This window comes from Microcebus murinus, chromosome 1 (genome assembly GCF_040939455.1).
Source record: "Microcebus murinus isolate Inina chromosome 1, M.murinus_Inina_mat1.0, whole genome shotgun sequence".
NCBI lineage: Eukaryota > Metazoa > Chordata > Mammalia > Primates > Cheirogaleidae > Microcebus > Microcebus murinus.
This window is the reverse complement of record NC_134104.1, coordinates 154,858,746-154,875,031: the sequence shown is the minus strand read 5'-3', so window position 1 is coordinate 154,875,031 and position 16,286 is coordinate 154,858,746. Positions and strand designations below refer to the sequence as shown.

At 47.5% G+C, this 16,286-nt stretch overlaps 2 protein-coding genes across 3 annotated transcripts in view; both read left to right on the top strand.

Annotated features, from left to right (window-relative positions):
* Window positions 1-16,286, top strand: part of GPX1 (glutathione peroxidase 1) — a 266,951-nt gene that overhangs the window by 188,641 nt on the left and 62,024 nt on the right. The window lies entirely within an intron of this gene.
* Window positions 11,348-16,253, top strand: NICN1 (nicolin 1, tubulin polyglutamylase complex subunit). 2 transcript variants are annotated; one of them, XM_076007795.1, is made up of 6 exons: window positions 11,348-11,596; window positions 13,046-13,222; window positions 13,471-13,584; window positions 14,347-14,418; window positions 14,805-14,870; window positions 14,945-16,253. In XM_076007795.1, exons 1-6 carry the CDS (start codon window positions 11,381-11,383, stop codon window positions 14,984-14,986), a joined length of 687 nt encoding a protein of 228 aa, XP_075863910.1. In that variant the 5' UTR covers window positions 11,348-11,380; the 3' UTR covers window positions 14,987-16,253. The 2 variants fall into 2 exon arrangements, with proteins under 2 accessions (XP_075863910.1, XP_012626725.1); XM_012771271.3 differs by having other exon boundaries at window positions 11,349-11,596; window positions 14,766-14,870.

Sequence of the window (16,286 nt, the reverse complement as noted above, 5' to 3'; positions counted from 1 at the left end):
CAGTATCAGGAGGAATGAGGCCCAGGAGGGTGTATGGAGAGTCACTGTGGCCTCAATAATCAGTCACAGGTCTTAGACAGGCCGGTGTCCACTTCTGTTGGGCTTTTTGACTGGCAGGGCGGTGGCTGCCATTATGAGAGTCTCTGGGGTGCCGAGTGTGAGGCTCATGGTCCCTCCTGGGTGGAAGGTGATCTGGGCTTCCAGTTTGCTCAGGAGATCTTGAGACCTAGGAGGGGAATGGGACAGTCTGGTACGTATAGGAGTTCATGTCTTATCTGGTGGCCCCCCCATCTGACATATTCAGGATTGGCAGAAGGGTCAAGCTACTTGAGTTCCTGTGGTTCCCACAATGGTGGTTACCCTCTTTGTAAGTGAAGCCACCAGGTTTTTTACCAGTGAGTGTTCTGCCCCAGTGTCCACCCCAGTGGTCGGCCCCCCACTTCCATTATGACCACAGACTCCCTGAGGCCAAGAGACAGGGAACCTGGTTGGTCCTATTCTGGAATTGACCCCAGTGAGACCCATGACATCCTGGGTCTCTGGCTCCTGCTAGAAGCCCCCGGGAAGGTTCCTGTTTGGCAGTGGGTGGTTTCTTTTATTGCGGCATTCATGTTTCCAGTGACCAAACTCCTTACAATAGGCACACTGGTCAGGCTTCAGGGTCCCTCGTCTCCTGGGTCCTCTTTCCCGTAGCAGGCCAGGTCTCTTGGCTGGGTCAGGTCTTCCGAGGGCAGTAGCCAGGAGAGTGCTTTCTGTTTCATTCTCTTGTCACTCTCCCTCTGGACAGTCCAGTGTTGATTAACATAGACCTTCTGGGCCACTTCTGTGAGCTGTGTGATGTTCATTTCTACAAACCAGTCAAGTTCCTGGAGTTCCCGTCAGATGTCAGGATAGAACCGCCCAACAAATGCAGCATTCACCATCTGCTGATTTTTGGCCGCCTCTGGGTGGAAGGATATGTAGACTCGGTTGGCCTCACAAAGGCGCTCGTAGAATTCGCTTGGCGATTCTTCTGGCTTCTGGGTGATCAGAGTGACTTTGTTCATGTTGGTTGGTTTTCTGGCTCCCTCCCAGATCCTGTGGAGGACAGCTTCCCAATACCTTCTGAGTACCTCTCATCCACTTGGGGAGTTGAAATCCCAATCTGGGTTGGTCTCAGGTGCTGCTCTCTGTGCCCATTACTCCACGCCCAAGGTTCCTGCTGGAGGCTGGTCCTGGAGCCACCTCCAGGTCCCAGCTACAATCTGACGTCATTCTTCAGTGTTAAAAGGGTCAAAAGGAGCTGGCAGCAGTCTTCCCAAGTGGGATGGTGGGTCTGGAATATAGATTCCAGGAGGTCAACGAGGGCCTGAGGTTTCTTGGACTATGGCAGGGTGTGGTGCTTCTAGTTCAGAAGGTCAGTGGTGGAGAAGGGCTGGTAGTATAGGACTGGCTGACCTGGCTGAACCTGCAACGGACCTCGAATCTCATACAGGGGCATCTGGAGGGCTGCAGTTGAGGCCTTAGCTGACCGTAGCCTGCAGGTGATGGGAGTGTGGGCACCCGGTTGGTCCGGAACTGGCGGTGGGGAGACTGATAGCAGCGGAGTGTCTGGTGAATTCGAGGGTACTTCAGGAGGTGTCACGGTAGGGTTGTAGGGCAGTGGTGGTGGATCCTCTTCAAGAGCTTCCTGATAGATGGGTTTGGACAGTTTGGAGACTCTGGTCCTTTGGGCCACAAAAATCCTGCTTTGTCCCTTATTAGCACAGAACTGGACCCAAGGGGGCATAATGTGAGCAATCTCTAGCCATGAATCTGTGTAGGGAATTTGTCAGGGTGGCTGGGAGTCCTGGTCATGATTCTCCAAACTGCTCACACTATGGGGAGGTCCAAGGTTCCTGTTGCAGGCCAATCAACCCCTGTTGACATTCCTGTTCACAGAGGGTCCTAAGTCTACTGGGACTCAGTGTGATGCCATAATCTCCCCTAAAACCCTTCTTAAAGTTCTTTAACATGCATTTAAGGACTATAGGCTTAGATTCTACACTACCCATTCTAGACCCTTGAACAGTGTCACAACTTAACAGCAAAGGGTGGGAGTTTCTCTCAGGTGTCTGCCTGGCTGTGTCCCACAAGGGAACTTAGGTACGTCTTGGCAAAGGTGTACCCATATAAACCTCGGGCTTGGTCACTTTCTTTGGAGGAGTGAATCACTGTTATGCCATACGACGTCACCACAGAACCGCAGGTGAGGACCCACTCAAGTTCCATAGCTGGGGAACCACAGTCACTCTTCACTCACTCACTCACTCAGACAGGCAGAAGTTACACACTCCCACCCTGGAATTCCCTGTACTCAGGAGGTGATCAAGCTCCTCTTCCGTCATCTGACAGGCCTGACTCAGATGGGTCCTGGGACCTTACCTGGTTCAATGCCCCCAGACCTGATTTGACTTGTCCTTCCCTCTGGCATGTTCAGGGGAGTTTGGGACCCCCTGGCAGGTGGGAGCTTCCGAGGAGAGGAGAGAAGATATTCCGCAAAATGGTGGTTGGTGCCGGTTCACTTCTGTCACTGAGATCCCACCAGTCGCTGCTCCTGTCCTCGAACTGGTGGTTTCAAGGGGCCAGCACAGTTGGTTTTCCCTGTCAGGGAACCAAAATGTCACAGTAACTGTTACAGCGGGTGTTCCTGATGACAAACCGAGCACGGAGAGTCAGAGAATCAAAGTTTATTCGCCGGCGGGCTCAGAGGGGCCTCACCACCAAATTCTGAGCATCATCTACCTGATTTTTCCCACTTTTATTAAGTTGGGGTAGTCTGCGGGGTGGGGTATCACGTGTAGGTTAGTGCCACGGCACTCACTCTAGCCTGGGCAACAAAGTGAGACTCTGTCTCAAAAAAAAAACAACAAAAAAAACCATGGATAAGTCAAAAATTCATGTTATTTACTTTTCTTTCTTTCTTTTTTTTTTTTTTTTGAGACAGAGTCTCGCTTTGTTGCCTGGGCTAGAGTGCCGTGGTGTCAGCCTAGCTCACAGCAACCTCAAACTCCTGGGCTCAAGCAATCCTCCTGCCTCAGCCTCCCAAGTAGCTGGGACTACAGCCATGTGCCACCATGCCTGGCTAATTTTTTCTATATATATTAGTTGGCCAATTAATTTCTTTCTATTTATAGTAGAGATGGGGTCTCGCTCTTGCTCAGGCTGGTTTCAAACTCCTGACCTCGAATAATCCACCCTCCTGGGCCTCCCAGCGTGCTAGGATTACAGGCGTGAGCCACTGAGCCCAGCCCTGAACTGACCTAGAGCGATCTGCCCGCCTTGGCCTTCCATAGTGCTAGGATTATAGGCATGAGCTACCTAGCCCAGCCTTTTTTTTACTTTTTTTTTGAGACAGAGTCTCACTTTACTGCCTGGGCTAAAGTGAGTGCTGTGGGTCAGCCTAGCTCACAGCAACCTCCAATTCCTGGGTTTAAGCCATCCTCTAGCCTCAGGCTCCCATGTAGCTGAGACTACAGGCATGTGCCACCACACCCAGCTAATTTTTTGTCTCTATTTTAGTTGACTGGCTAATTTTTCCTGTTTTTAGTAGAGATGGGGTCTAGCTGTTGCTCAGGCTAGTCTGGAACTCCTGACTTCAAGCGATCCTCCTGCCTTGGCCTCCCAGAGTGCTAGGATTACAGGCGTGAGCCACCACTCCCAGCCTCCTAATATATATTTTTAAATCTTACATTTATGTCTTTGACCCATTTTGTGTTAATATTTCTACATGGGGCTGGGCATGGTGGCTCACGCCTATAATCCTAGCACTCTGGGAGGCCAAGGTGGGTGGATCGCTCAAGTCAGGAGTTCAAAACCAGCCTGAGCAAGAATGAGACCCCTGTCTCTACTAAAAATAGAAACAAATTAATTGGCCAAATAAAAATGTATATAGAAAAAATTAGCCGGGCATGGTGGCACATGCCTGTAGTCCTACCTACTTGGGAGGCTGAGGTAGGAGTATCGCTTGAGCCCAGGAGTTTGAGGTTGCTGTGAGCTAGGCTAATGGCACAGCACTCTACCCTGAGCAACAGAGTGAGACTGTCTCAACAACAACAAAAAAATTTCTACATGGGATGAGATAAGGATCCCACTTCATTCTTTTGCCTATGTGTATTCAATTGTCTTGGCCTGTAATTGCCACACCTGTAATCGCCCTAGCTCTCTGGGAGGCCAAAGTGGGCGGATCCTTTGAGCTCAGGAGTTCGAAACCAACCTGAGCAAGAGTGAGACCCCGTCTCTACTATAAATAGAAAGAAATTAATTGGTCAACTAATATATATATAGAAAAAATTAGCCGGGCATGGTGGCACATGCCTGTAGTCCCAGCTACTCGGGAGGCTGAGGCAGGAGGATTGCTTGAGCCCAGGAGTTTGAGGTTGCTGTGAGCTAGGCTGATGCCACGGCACTCACTATAGCCTGGGCAACAAAGTGAGACTCTGTCTCAAAAAAAAAAAAAATTGTCTTAATACTGTTTGTGGAAAACTATTCTTTCCCTATAGAATGGTTTTAGTACCCTTGTTGAAAATTAATTGACCATAAAGCTATATAGACTTATATCTGGAATCTCAGATAGTCATTGATCTTTATTTCACAATATTGTGATTATTGTTGCTGTGTATAATAGTATGTTTTGAAATCAGGAATTGTGAATTCTCCAATTTTATTCCTCATCTGCAAGATTGTTTTGGCTATTCTGAGTCCCTTGCAAATTCATATGAGTTTTTGAGTCAGAATGTCAATTTCTACAATAAATCCAGCTGGGATTCTGATAAGCATAGCATTGATCCTATACATCAATTTAGGGAGTTATGCCATGTTTTCTGATCTGTAAATAAAGCAATAAGAAAAATTTTTTTTTGAGACAGAGTCTCACTCTGTTGCCCAGGCTAGAGTGCCGTGGCATCAGCCTAGCTCACAGCAACCTCAATCACCGGGCTCAGGAGATCCTTCTGCCTCAGCCTCCCGAGTAGCTGGGACTACAGGCATGCGCCACCATGCCCGGCTCATTTTTTCTATATATTTTAGTTGGCCAATTAATTTCTTTCTATTTATAGTAGAGAAAGGGAGGGTCTCGCTCTTACTCACACTGGTTTTTTTTGAGACAGAGTCTCACTTTGTTGCCCAGGCTAGAGTGAGTGCCGTGGCATCAGCCTAGCTCACAGCAACCTCAAACTCCTGGGCTCAAGAGATCCTCCTGCCTCAGCCTCCCGAGTAGCTGGGACTACAGGCATGTGCCACCATGCCTGGCTCATTTTTTTCTCTATATATTAGTTGGCTAATTAATTTCTTTCTATTTTATAGTAGAGACGGGGTCTCGCTTTTGCTCAGACTGGCCTTGAACTCCTGACCTCGAGTAATCCTCCCGCCTCGGCCTCCCAGAGTGCTAGGATTATAGGCGTGAGCCACGGCGCATGGCCTCTCAGGCTGGTTTTGAACTCCTGACCTGGAGCAATCTGCCTGCCTTGGCCTCCCAGAGTGGTGGGATTACAGGCGTGAGCCACCTCTCGGGGCCCCTTCATGGACTTTGGTTACCTATATATTAGGCCATTTAAAATGGTCCCACAACTCACCAATACCATGTTCATTTTATTCAGTCTGTATTCTGTGTTTTATTTGGGATATGTCTTCAGGCTTACTAATTGTTTCATTTGTGTGTCTAATCTCTTGTTAATCCCATTCAGTGTTTTTTTCAATCTCAGATATCATATATTTCTTTTTTCTTCTTCTTGTTTTTTTGAGACAGTCTTACTCTGTCATTGCAGTTAGAGTGCAGTGACATCATCATAGCTCACTGCAATCTCAAGTTCCAGGGTTCAAGGGATCCTCCAGCCTTAGCCTCCCAAGGAACTGGAACTATAGGTGTGTGACACCATGCCTGGCTAATTTTTCTATTTTGTGTAGAGATAGGGCCTTGCTCTTGCCCAGGCTGATCTTGAACTCCTGACTTCAAGTAATACTCCCACCTGGGCCTCCCAAAGTGAGCTACCACATCTGGCCTAGATATTATAGTAGACATTATGTGTTCCATCTGTAGATATTTATGCCTTTTAAAAAATATATTTCATGCCAGTGTTTCCTCTACTTTCAAGAACATATCATGGGCCGGGGGCAGTGGCTCACGCCTGTAATCCTAGCACTCTGAGAGGCCAAGGCGGGTGGATTGCTTGAGGTCAGGAGTTCGAAACCAGCCTGAGCAAGAGCAAGACCCGTCTCTACTATAAATAGAAATTAATTGGCCAACTGATATATATAGAAAAGTTTGGCCGGGCATGGTGGTGCATGCCTGTAGTCCCAGCTACTCGGGAGGCTGAGGCAGCAGGATTGCTTGAGCCCAGGAGTTTGAGGTTGCTGTGAGCTAGGCTGACGCCATGGCACTCACTCTAGCCTGGGCAACAAAGTGAGACTCTGTCTCAAACAAAACAAAAGAAAACAAAACCATATGTAGCCAGGTGTGGTGGCCAATGTCTGTAGTCCCAGCTACTCAGGAGGCTGAGGGAGGAGAATCACTTGAGCCCAGGAGTTTGAGGTTGCTGTGAGCTAGGCTGACGCCACGGCACTCTAGCCTGGGTGACAGAGCAAGACTCCATCTCAAAAAAAAAAAAAAAAAAAAAAAAAGAATATATGGAATACAATGTTCCAGTTTTAATAGCTTTGTCTACTGATTGCATCATCTATATTATTTCTGGATCTGTTTCTATCGTTTGTGTTTTCTCCTCATGTTTCTTCTACCATGTTTTTCTGCTTCTTTGGCAATTTTGAATTGAATGACAGACATTGTTAATTTTACCTTTTTTTTTTTTTTTTTTTTGAGACAGAGTCTCACTTTGTTGCCCAGGCTAGAGTGAGTGCCGTGGTGTCAGCCTGGCTCACAGCAACCTCAATTTCCGGGGCTCAGCGATCCTCCTGCCTCAGCCTCCCGAGTAGCTGGGACTACAGGCATGTGCCACCATGCCCGGCTAATTTTTTGTATATATATTTTTAGTTGGTCAATTAATTTATTTCTATTTTTGGTAGAGACGGGGGGGGGGGGGGGGTTTCGCTCAGGCTGGTTTCCAACTCCTGACCTTGCGCCCGCCTCAGCCTCCCAAAGTGCTAGGATTGCAGGCGTGAGCCACCACGCCCGGCCTAATTTTACCTTTTGTGGTCTTAGATAGTATTGTATTCCTATAAATATTCTTGCGCTTTTTTCTAGGGTATATTTAAACATTTTGATTATTTTGAGGCTTGGTTTTAAGCTTTGTGAGGTGGGATCAGAGCAGATTTTAGTCTAGGACAAATTAGTATTCATTACTGAGGCAATATCCTTCTAAGTATGCTACACAATGCCCCATTAATTGGGAGGGTTTTTAATATGGCTTGTGGGAACACAAGCTATTTCTGGCTCTGAGTAAGATTTCGTGATTTTGTAGTTTTTTCTCTGGGCTTGGGTAGTCTCCTTACATATTTGTGTTGATTATTACTCAACTGAACCTTCGAGGGAAATCCCCTGGAGATCTCCAGGGTCATGTCTGTGTGCAGTTCTGTCCTCTCTAGCTTCTAACCATTTTGGTCTTCCTAAGTTTATTCAGTTCAGGGATTCTGCCGGATTCCACCTGGGTTCTCCCTTATTGCACTTGGAAACTCTATCTAGACAGTAAGTACAGGATAATAACTGAGCTCATTTGTTTCTCTTTTTCGAGGATCATTGTATTGTGTTGGCTGATGCACAATATCTGAAAAACCATTGTTTGATATATTTTGTTTGGTTCTTTAGTTGGGTCAAATGAGAGGGTAAATCCTCTCTCAGTTAATTCATCTTGGCTTCAAGTGGTAGTTCCTAAAATCAAAAAATAATGGCTGGACGGGCAAGGTGGCTCACGCCTGTAATCTTAGCACTCTGGGAGGCCAGGGTGGATGGATCACTCAGGAGTTTGAAACCAGCCTGAGTGAGACCCCCCGTCTCTATCAAAAATAGAAAGAAATTAATTGACCAACTAAAAATATATATACAAAAAATTAGCCAGGCATGGTGGAACATGCCTGTAGTCCCAGCTACTCGGGAGGCTGAGGCAGTAGAATCGCTTGAGCCCAGGAGATTGAGGTTGCTGTGAGCTAGGCTGATGCCACAGCACTCTAGCCTGGGCAACAAAGTGAGACTCTGTCTCAAAAAAAAAAAAAGTTAAAAATAATAATAATAATAATGGCCGGGCGTGGTGGCTCACACCTGTAATCCTAGCACTCTGGGAACCTGAGGCGGGTAGATCCCTCAAGGTCAGGAGTTTGAAACCAGCCTGAGCAAGAGCGAGACCCCCCCCATCTCTACTAAAAAACAAAAACAAAAAGAAATTAATTGGCCAATTATATAGAAAAAATTAGCTGGCCATGGTGGTGCATGCCTGTAGTCCCAGCTACTGAGGAGTCTGAATCAGAAGAATCACTTGAGCCCAGGAGTTTGAGGTTGCTGTGAACTAGGCTGATGACATGGCACTCTAGCGTGGGCAACAGAGTGAGACTCTGTCTCAAAAATAAATTTTTTTTTGTTCATTTGGAATGTATTTATTGAGCACCTGCTATGTATCTCACAATGCTAGGAGATGTGGAATATAGCTGTTAAGCTGGCAGACTCAATTCCAGCCCTTCTGCCCCACATAGGCCAGAGTGGGAGATGGGCTTTAGTGATGATTATAATAAAATGTGGAGCATATTCTGATAATATACAGTGATCTAATTAGTCCAGGAGATTGAGACAGCACTCTCTGAAAAATCAAAATTTATTTTATATTTATTTATTTATTTTTAGAGACATGGTCTGACTCTGTTGCTGAGGCTATAGTGCAGTGGGTCACAGTGCAGTGGCTCATAGCTCACTGCAACCTTAAACTCCTGGTCTCAAGCCATCCACCTGCCTCAGCCTCCCAAATAGCTGGGACTACAAGTGTGCACCACCATGCTCAGGTAATTTTTTTAACTTTTTGTATGGACAGGGTCTTGTTATGTTGTCCAGGGTGGCCTCAAACTCCTGGCCACAGGCAATCCTTCTGCCTAGTTTCTGGAGTAGCTAGGACTATAGGCACTCACCACCACACCCAGCTAATTTAGAAAAAATTTTTTTATAGAGATGGGGGTGGCCTAGATTCATTTGGATTATTTTCAATCTTTGGTTGTTATGAATAAAGACTTTGGTTTGATCTATGCTCTCATTTCTCTTGGGTAAATACTTAGGAATGCAATGGCTGTATCATACTGTAAGTATAAATTTAGTTCTTTTCTTTTTTGAGACAGAGTCTCACTTTGTTGCCCAGGCTAGAGTGAGTGCAATGAGTGCCATGGCATCAGCCTAGCTCACAGCAACCTCAAACTCCTGGGCTCAAGCAATCCTACTGCCTCAGCCTCCCGAGTAGCTGGGACTACAGGCATGAGCCACCATGCCCAACTAATTTTTTCTCTATATATTAGTTGGCCAATTAATTTCTTTCTATTTATAGTAGAGACGGGTCTCACTCTTGCTCAAGGCTAGTTTAGAACTCCTGACCTCGAGCAATCCTCCCGCCTCGGCCTCCCAGAGTGCTAGGATTACAGGCGTGAGCCACCGCACCCGGCCTAAATTTAGTTCTTTAATGAAGGCAAACTTGGTTTTTTGTTTGTTTGTTTGTTTGTTTTTAATTTTTTTTTATTTCACCATATTATGAGGGTACAAATGTTAAGGTTATGTATATTGCCCATGCCCCTCCTCGCCCCTGGTTTTTTTTATTTATTTTTATTTTTTTTGCCTGTTTGTTTTTTATAAACAAAAATAAGAAGGCTACAGTAAACTCTTTTTCAAAGTAGTTGGAAATCAGCAACAGATGAAGGTTCTAGGAACGCCTCATCCTCGTCTGTCTTTAATTTTAGCATGTTTAGTGGCTATGTAGAAGTTTTAATTTCTATTTCCCTGATAAAAATTAAAGCTAAGCTCTGGGAGGCCGAGGCGGGCAGGTAGATTGAGCTCAGGAGTTCGAGATAAGCTCTGAGCAAGAGCGAGACCCCGTCTCTACTAAAAAACACAAAGAACTCTGGGAGGCCGAGGCAGGAGGATTGCTCAAGGTCAGGAGTTTGAAAAAAACAGAAAGAAATTAGCCCGACAACTAAAAATATATAGAAAAATTTAGCTGGGCATGGTGGCGTGTGCCTGTAGTCCCAGCTGCTTGGGAGGCTGAAGCAAAAGGATTGCTTGAGTCTAGGAGTTTGAGATTGCTGTGAGCTAGGCTGACTAAGCCCAGGAAACACAGTGAGACTATGTTTAAAAAAAAAAAAAAAAGGTAAGCATCTTTTCATGGTCTTATTGGTTATTTATCTTCTTTCACTAACTATCCGTGTTATGTTTTTGTTTTGGGTAGGGGGGAGAGACAGGGTTCCGCTCTGTTGCCTGGTCATAAAGGCTACGGCCTGGCGCGGTGGCTCACGCCTGTAATCCTAGCACTCTGGGAGGCTGAGGTGGGAGGATCGCTCAAGGTCTGGAGTTCGAAACCAGCCCCAGCAAGAGGGAGATACCATCTCTACTGAAAACAGAAAGAAATTAATTGGCCAACTATATAGAAAAAGTTAGCCGGGCATGGTGGTGCATGCCTGTAGTCCCAGCTACTCAGGAGTCTGAGACAGAAGGATTGCTTGAGCCCAGGAGTTTGAGGTTGCTGTGAGCTAGGCTGACGCCACGGCACTCTAGCCTGAGCAACACACTGAGACTTTTACCTAAAAAAGTAAAAATAAAAAACACCAGGGGTCTTGCTATATTGTTCTGGCTTTGGAACTGACCATAAAAGATCCTCCCACCTAGGCCTCCCAAGGTTAGCTGGGATTACAAATGGGAGCCTGGAAACAAAGTATCTGTTCTAATTCTTTGCTTTTTTCCCCCTCTTTACGTAAAACAGAGTCTCACTCTGTCGCCCTGTGTAGCATGTGTAGAGTGCAGTGGCATCATTATAGCTCACTGCAACCTCAAACTCCTGGGCTCAAATGATCCTCCTGACTTGGCCTTTCATCTCAGAGTGCTAGGATTACAGACTTGATCCACCGGGCCTTGCTGCTGCTTCTTTTTTTACTACTAATATTTATTTTTGCGGTTAATGTAGGGCAGCCACTATGCTCATTTGATTTCATGGCTTTACATGCTCTAACTAAGACCGGCTTCGCAGTGGCAGAAACCAAAGGAGATGAAAGGCTATCAGAGCAGTCAGGAATCGATCAGATACAGCAGAGGCCACCGCCGGGCCGTGGCCTCTAAGGCTCGCGCGGTTACTGGCTGAAGGATAACTTCCGTAGGCACTTCCGACTCCTGGCCCACTCTGAGTAACGGTGATTGGCTGGGCTGATCCAGCGCGAGGCCTCCCGGGAGTTGTAGTTCATGAGGCTTGGCTGGGGGTGCCAGGAAGGACTGGTGGTTGGGGGACCCGAGCAGCGGTTGCGCCTGGTCGCGCTTGGGGGCATCATGTCCCGTGTGTCGGTGCCCTGCCATGTGAAAGGCACTGTGGCTCTGCAGGTGGGCGACGTGCGGACCTCCCATGGCCGGCCTGGCGTGCTGGTCATCGATGTCACCTTCCCCAGCGTCGCGCCCTTCGAGGTGAGCAAGCCCCATGGGCGCTACTGGGGCCCCGGGCGGGGTAGACCTGGGAACTCGGTAGTTTTCCAGGCATTTAATCTTTTACAAGGAAGGCCTCTGCAGTGTTTCTTGTCCTTGTAAATAAGTTAATCATTTGTTTATTTATTCCTTGAGTTAACACATATTTCCTAGAATAGAGCTTCCTGTCCTATTCTCTTCAACGTTTCTTGCCAATGTCCAGGACAATGCTGGTACAGAGGTACCAGAGAGTAAGATAGGTGGTGCTGGAAATACAGTGAACCAAGTAGAGGTGAGGGGTCAGTTTGTCCCTGGCTATAGCTATGGATCATTAAACAATGATTTACCCTGAAACCTGCCTCCTCCCCATTTCTGCAATCCCTGCCAGAGGTCAGGTACCTCATCAGGATCCTCCCAATGACACCAGTCTCCAATCTCTAGTTGACTTCCACATCAGCTGACAGGGACTAAATACTACATGACCTTAACACAGAGGACAAAACCCACCTCTACCAGCTAGAACAACATAGGGAGACTTCGTCTCTGCAAAAACTAAAAAAAATTATCCAGGTGTGGTAGCACAAGCCTGTTCCCGCTACTCAGGAGGCTGAGGCAGGAGAATCTCTTGTGCCCAGGAGTTCAAGGCTCTTGTGAGCTATTATGATGACACTGCACTCTTACTCTTGGGCAACAGAGTGAGACCCTGTCTCAAAGTAGAAAAAAAGAAAAAAAAACCCTACCTCTGCCACAGCACAGCATTTTCATGACATTAAAAAGAGAAAAACAAAAACAAAAACAAGACCTACCTCTAATAGCCTGGCATTCAGAGCCACTGAATGTCTGTGCTCTACCTGCCTCTCTGCCCCATGTGCTTTGTGCTGTAGTATGTGGTTCTCCCCCATGCTGTTCTTTACTGTCAGCTAGGAAACGTAGTTAATGGGCCCGACCTTGGAAATCCTAACTTAGTAGATTTGAGGTGGAGCCTGGACACCTCTATTTTTAAAAATTTCCTTGGGTAATTCTGATGAATGTCCAGTGATGAGAACCACTGCTGTAGCTTGGCCAAATTGGTAGCTGTTCCAGTGGTACACCAGGTTCTTTCACCCTCTGGTACTTCTTTGTATGTGCTACTTTTCCTGGTGCACTTGACAAACTCTTTCTCCTTTAGGCGTCATTTGTACTTGCCTCCTCAAAGGATTAGGGCTCTGATCTGTAGTAGCGTCTTGAACATGTGGTAAGATCAATGGTGGTAGTGTTTTGTTTGCATGACCTGCTCATTCAGACTGTGAGCACCTCTAGGAAAGCAACATTATCTTTGGGTCCAGTGATGCTTGTTGAAATTGTTAGTTTAGTAGAAGAGTCCATTCCAAGGGTAGGAGGAGGTGGTGCCTTTGAGCCTTTCAGGCCCTGAGTCTGGATCTTATTTGTCGTGATGGGTTGTGTGTACTTTAGTTACAGGAGATCACATTTAAGAATTACTACACAGCCTTTTTGAGCATCCGCGTCCGTCAGCATACCTCGATGCATACACCGGCCAAGTGGGTGACTTGTCTGCGAGACCATTGTCTGATGCCCAACCCACACAGTGAGGAGGGAGCCCAGGACTATGTATCACTGTTCAAACACCAGGTCAGCTGGGCCTCAGTGTGGCCAGGGCAGTCAAGATGAGGACTTACAGGAGGCCTGGGGATTGGATCAGTATACCAGGAGGGAAGAAGGGGCAAGGCTGGCTTGGCTTTCAATCAAGTGCCTTGGAGGGATTATTGTTCTTTCCTTCCCAAAGCCCAGGGAAGGCAGCATTTTGGCTCACTGCTTGTTGAGAGGTGCCTGGGCAGTGAGCTGGGTCCTTGCTGGGTCCTTTTATGTGTGTGTGTCAGATGCTGTGTGACATGGCCAGAGTACTGGAGCTACGCCTGATTCTTCGGCAGCCATCACCACTGTGGTTGTCTTTCACAGTGGAGGAGCTGCAGATTTATCAGCAGGGACCAAAGGTAAGTGACTAACTCAGAGCTGTTGGTTGGCCCTTTCCCCAGGAGGCGTCCCACTATGGCTAGGAGAGCTGGGTTTGTGGGGCGGGTGATGGGTAAGTATAGTGTGATTCAGAAAGAGGCTTTCCTAGCACTCTGGGAGGCTGAGTTGGGCAGATCACTCAAGGTCAGGAGTTCGAAACCAGCCTGAGCAAAAGTGAGACCCCCATCTCTACTAAAAATAGAAAGAAATTAATTGGCCAACTAAAAATATATAGAAAAAATTAGCCGGGCATGGTGGTGTGTGCCTGTAGTCCCAGCTACTCGGGAGGCTGAGGCAGTAGGATTGCTTGAGCCCAGGAGTTTGAGGTTGCTGTGAGCCAGGCTGACGCCACAGTACTCTAGCCCGGGCAACAGAGTGAGACTCTGTCTCAAAAACAAACAAACAAAAAACAAAGAGGCTTTCATGGAAGTTAACTGAGTGTGAAAGCTGGAAGTTCATGATGAGAGGTGAGACCATGTCCCCATATCCCCTGACCTTTGGAGCTACTTTGCCACTTTCAGAACTGGAGCTTTTAGATGCCGGGGGACACTTCTGCTGCTTGTGTTTATGAGACCTCCTGAATAACAGAGCTTAGGTGCCTTGGGCTTCTGTGGGCCACCTGAACAGTATTTTCCCAGTGTCTTAGGCTCAGGGGCTCTTCTCTCTACTCCCAGAGCCTTGGAATATGGTCCCAGAGCTCTCCCACTTCACCTCACTCAGGGCAGTATGCTTTTGCTTTGCAGAGCCCCTCCATGACCTTCCCCAAGTGGCTCTCCCACCCAGTCCCCTGTGAGCAACCTGTCCCCCTACTTGAGGTAAGCCCTTTCCCTGGGTAAGAACCACATGTGAATGGTTCTGGTGTCTAGCACAGGCCCAGGTGGGTTCCTTTTTGTAAGAATCTGGGGCTGGACCCAGGGCCCTTGGTTTACTCTGTGCCAGCTTCCTCTTGGGTGCTCTATGGGATTTGAGGCAACTGTGGTATGGGGCTGGGCTGCTTACTGAACATCAGGCCCCAGCCTCATGTTTTATAAGTCATCTGGAAATGTTATTGGTCTCTGTAATGTTATTGGTCGTGGGTCCCTAGCCCAGGTTGGCCTCCCTGGAATCCTAAGGGCACTGTTGGGGAGAGACCCATGGCCACTGACCCCTCCTTCTGGAGCAGGGTCTCCCAGACCCCAGCAGGGTATCCTCCGAGGTGCAGCAGATGTGGGCGCTGACAGAGATGATCCGGGCCAGTCACACCTCCGCAAGGATCGGCCGCTTTGATGTGAGTGATCACTTCCCTCTGCTTGGCTTATATTGCCCTAAGTGGGTTAGACCTGATGGTCTTTTGTGTTGCAGGTGGATGGCTGTTATGACCTGAACTTGCTCTCCTACACTTGAATGGTTCTCCTAGCCAAGATAATGGCCTTTCTGTGCCCACCCAGGCTTGTTTTGGGCCACCAGAGACCAAAGTGTGTTCCCTGTGCATTCTGAGTGTTGCCTGCATGCCTGTACTGTCTGAGCCATGTTCACAGATTCCAGATTCTTGGGGGCTTACTGTATTGCTTCAGCATGAACTCCTGGGAGGGATGCACTCTGTCTTCACCTGGCTGCAACCTAGTTCTTCCTTCTTCTACCCTAACACTCCAGTTCTACTTACTAAGAATCCTCAAGGACTCTCTGCCCCTCCTGGCAACATTCACACTCCTGTCTTCTGCCTGCTCCTTCATCCTAAATGCAGTTAGGCTGAAAAGACCTATTAAAACCTGCTCCATCTAACCTGGAAGCCCATTGCTGCCTTCCCAATCTTGTAGATTGGGAAGCTTTAGGAAGAAATAGAAGCCCCATTTCTTCCTTTGTGCCCCCTAGTGGCCTTCTTTCCCTTTGTGTTATGCCCACAAAAAGAAATTTCCTGTCTAAACTCTTCTGCCTGCCTAGGAAACAAAATTGAGGATTTGGGTAGCTGGAGTCCCTTGGTCCCTGAGCTGGCTCCTGGATATATGTTCAAATGCTTGTGTCCACTGGGCTTGAGCAAGTGCCTCTGGCAAGGTGGGGGCTTGAGAATGAGACCTGGGACCTGTCTGCCAAGTGACACAGCCCAAATCATATCCCTGTCCCTTCTCCCAAGTGTCCCTTTCCAAGAGTCATGCTCAGCATGATGAAAGATCAACCTTGGTGGGGATAGGTCCAAGTGAGGGTTCTCACTGGTGCGTTTTAAGAGACTGAGGTCTTCCATTACCACAGGCCAACTGTTGAATGATACAGGCTGCTCTTCATGAGAAAATCCTGCTTCCCACTGGTTCTTCCTTGTACTGTGCCTGGGGCTTATTATGAAACAGTACTGCAATGTGTTTTGGACCTGGACAATTGGACACGTGTGTGGCTCAACAGTTTTTTGGAGGAAGTTCAGCCACATTTTGGTGGCCACCTTCTGTTCTCACCCAAGTTCTTGTAGGTGGTGTCTTTACCTGCAGGATCATTTACTTAGCCCCACTCAGCATCTTCTGAAAGGGTGATAACCATAGTCCTATGTTCAGGGAGCAAGGATCCTCAGTGTGTTTGTGAGTGAAGAGGACCCTGGGGTAGCAGGGATCATGCTTCAGTCCTGGCTGTGTCCCCAGCACAGGGGCTAGTATGCACCAAGATCAATAAATACTTGTGAAATGCATGACTGTGTTGGCTGCCCTGTCTGTCTGGTGGG

What these genes read in the sequence shown, in the direction of transcription:
- NICN1 (XM_012771271.3), top strand. Translation starts at nt 11,381, where the DNA reads ATGAGGCTTGGCTGGGGGTGCCAGGAAGGACTGGTGGTTGGGGGACCC. An exon ending in TATCACTGTTCAAACACCAG is followed by an intron (nt 13,223 to 13,470) that starts GTCAGCTGGGCC and finishes TGTGTGTGTCAG; the next exon opens with ATGCTGTGTGACATGGCCAG. An exon ending in AACCTGTCCCCCTACTTGAG is followed by an intron (nt 14,419 to 14,765) that starts GTAAGCCCTTTC and finishes CTTCTGGAGCAG; the next exon opens with GGTCTCCCAGACCCCAGCAG.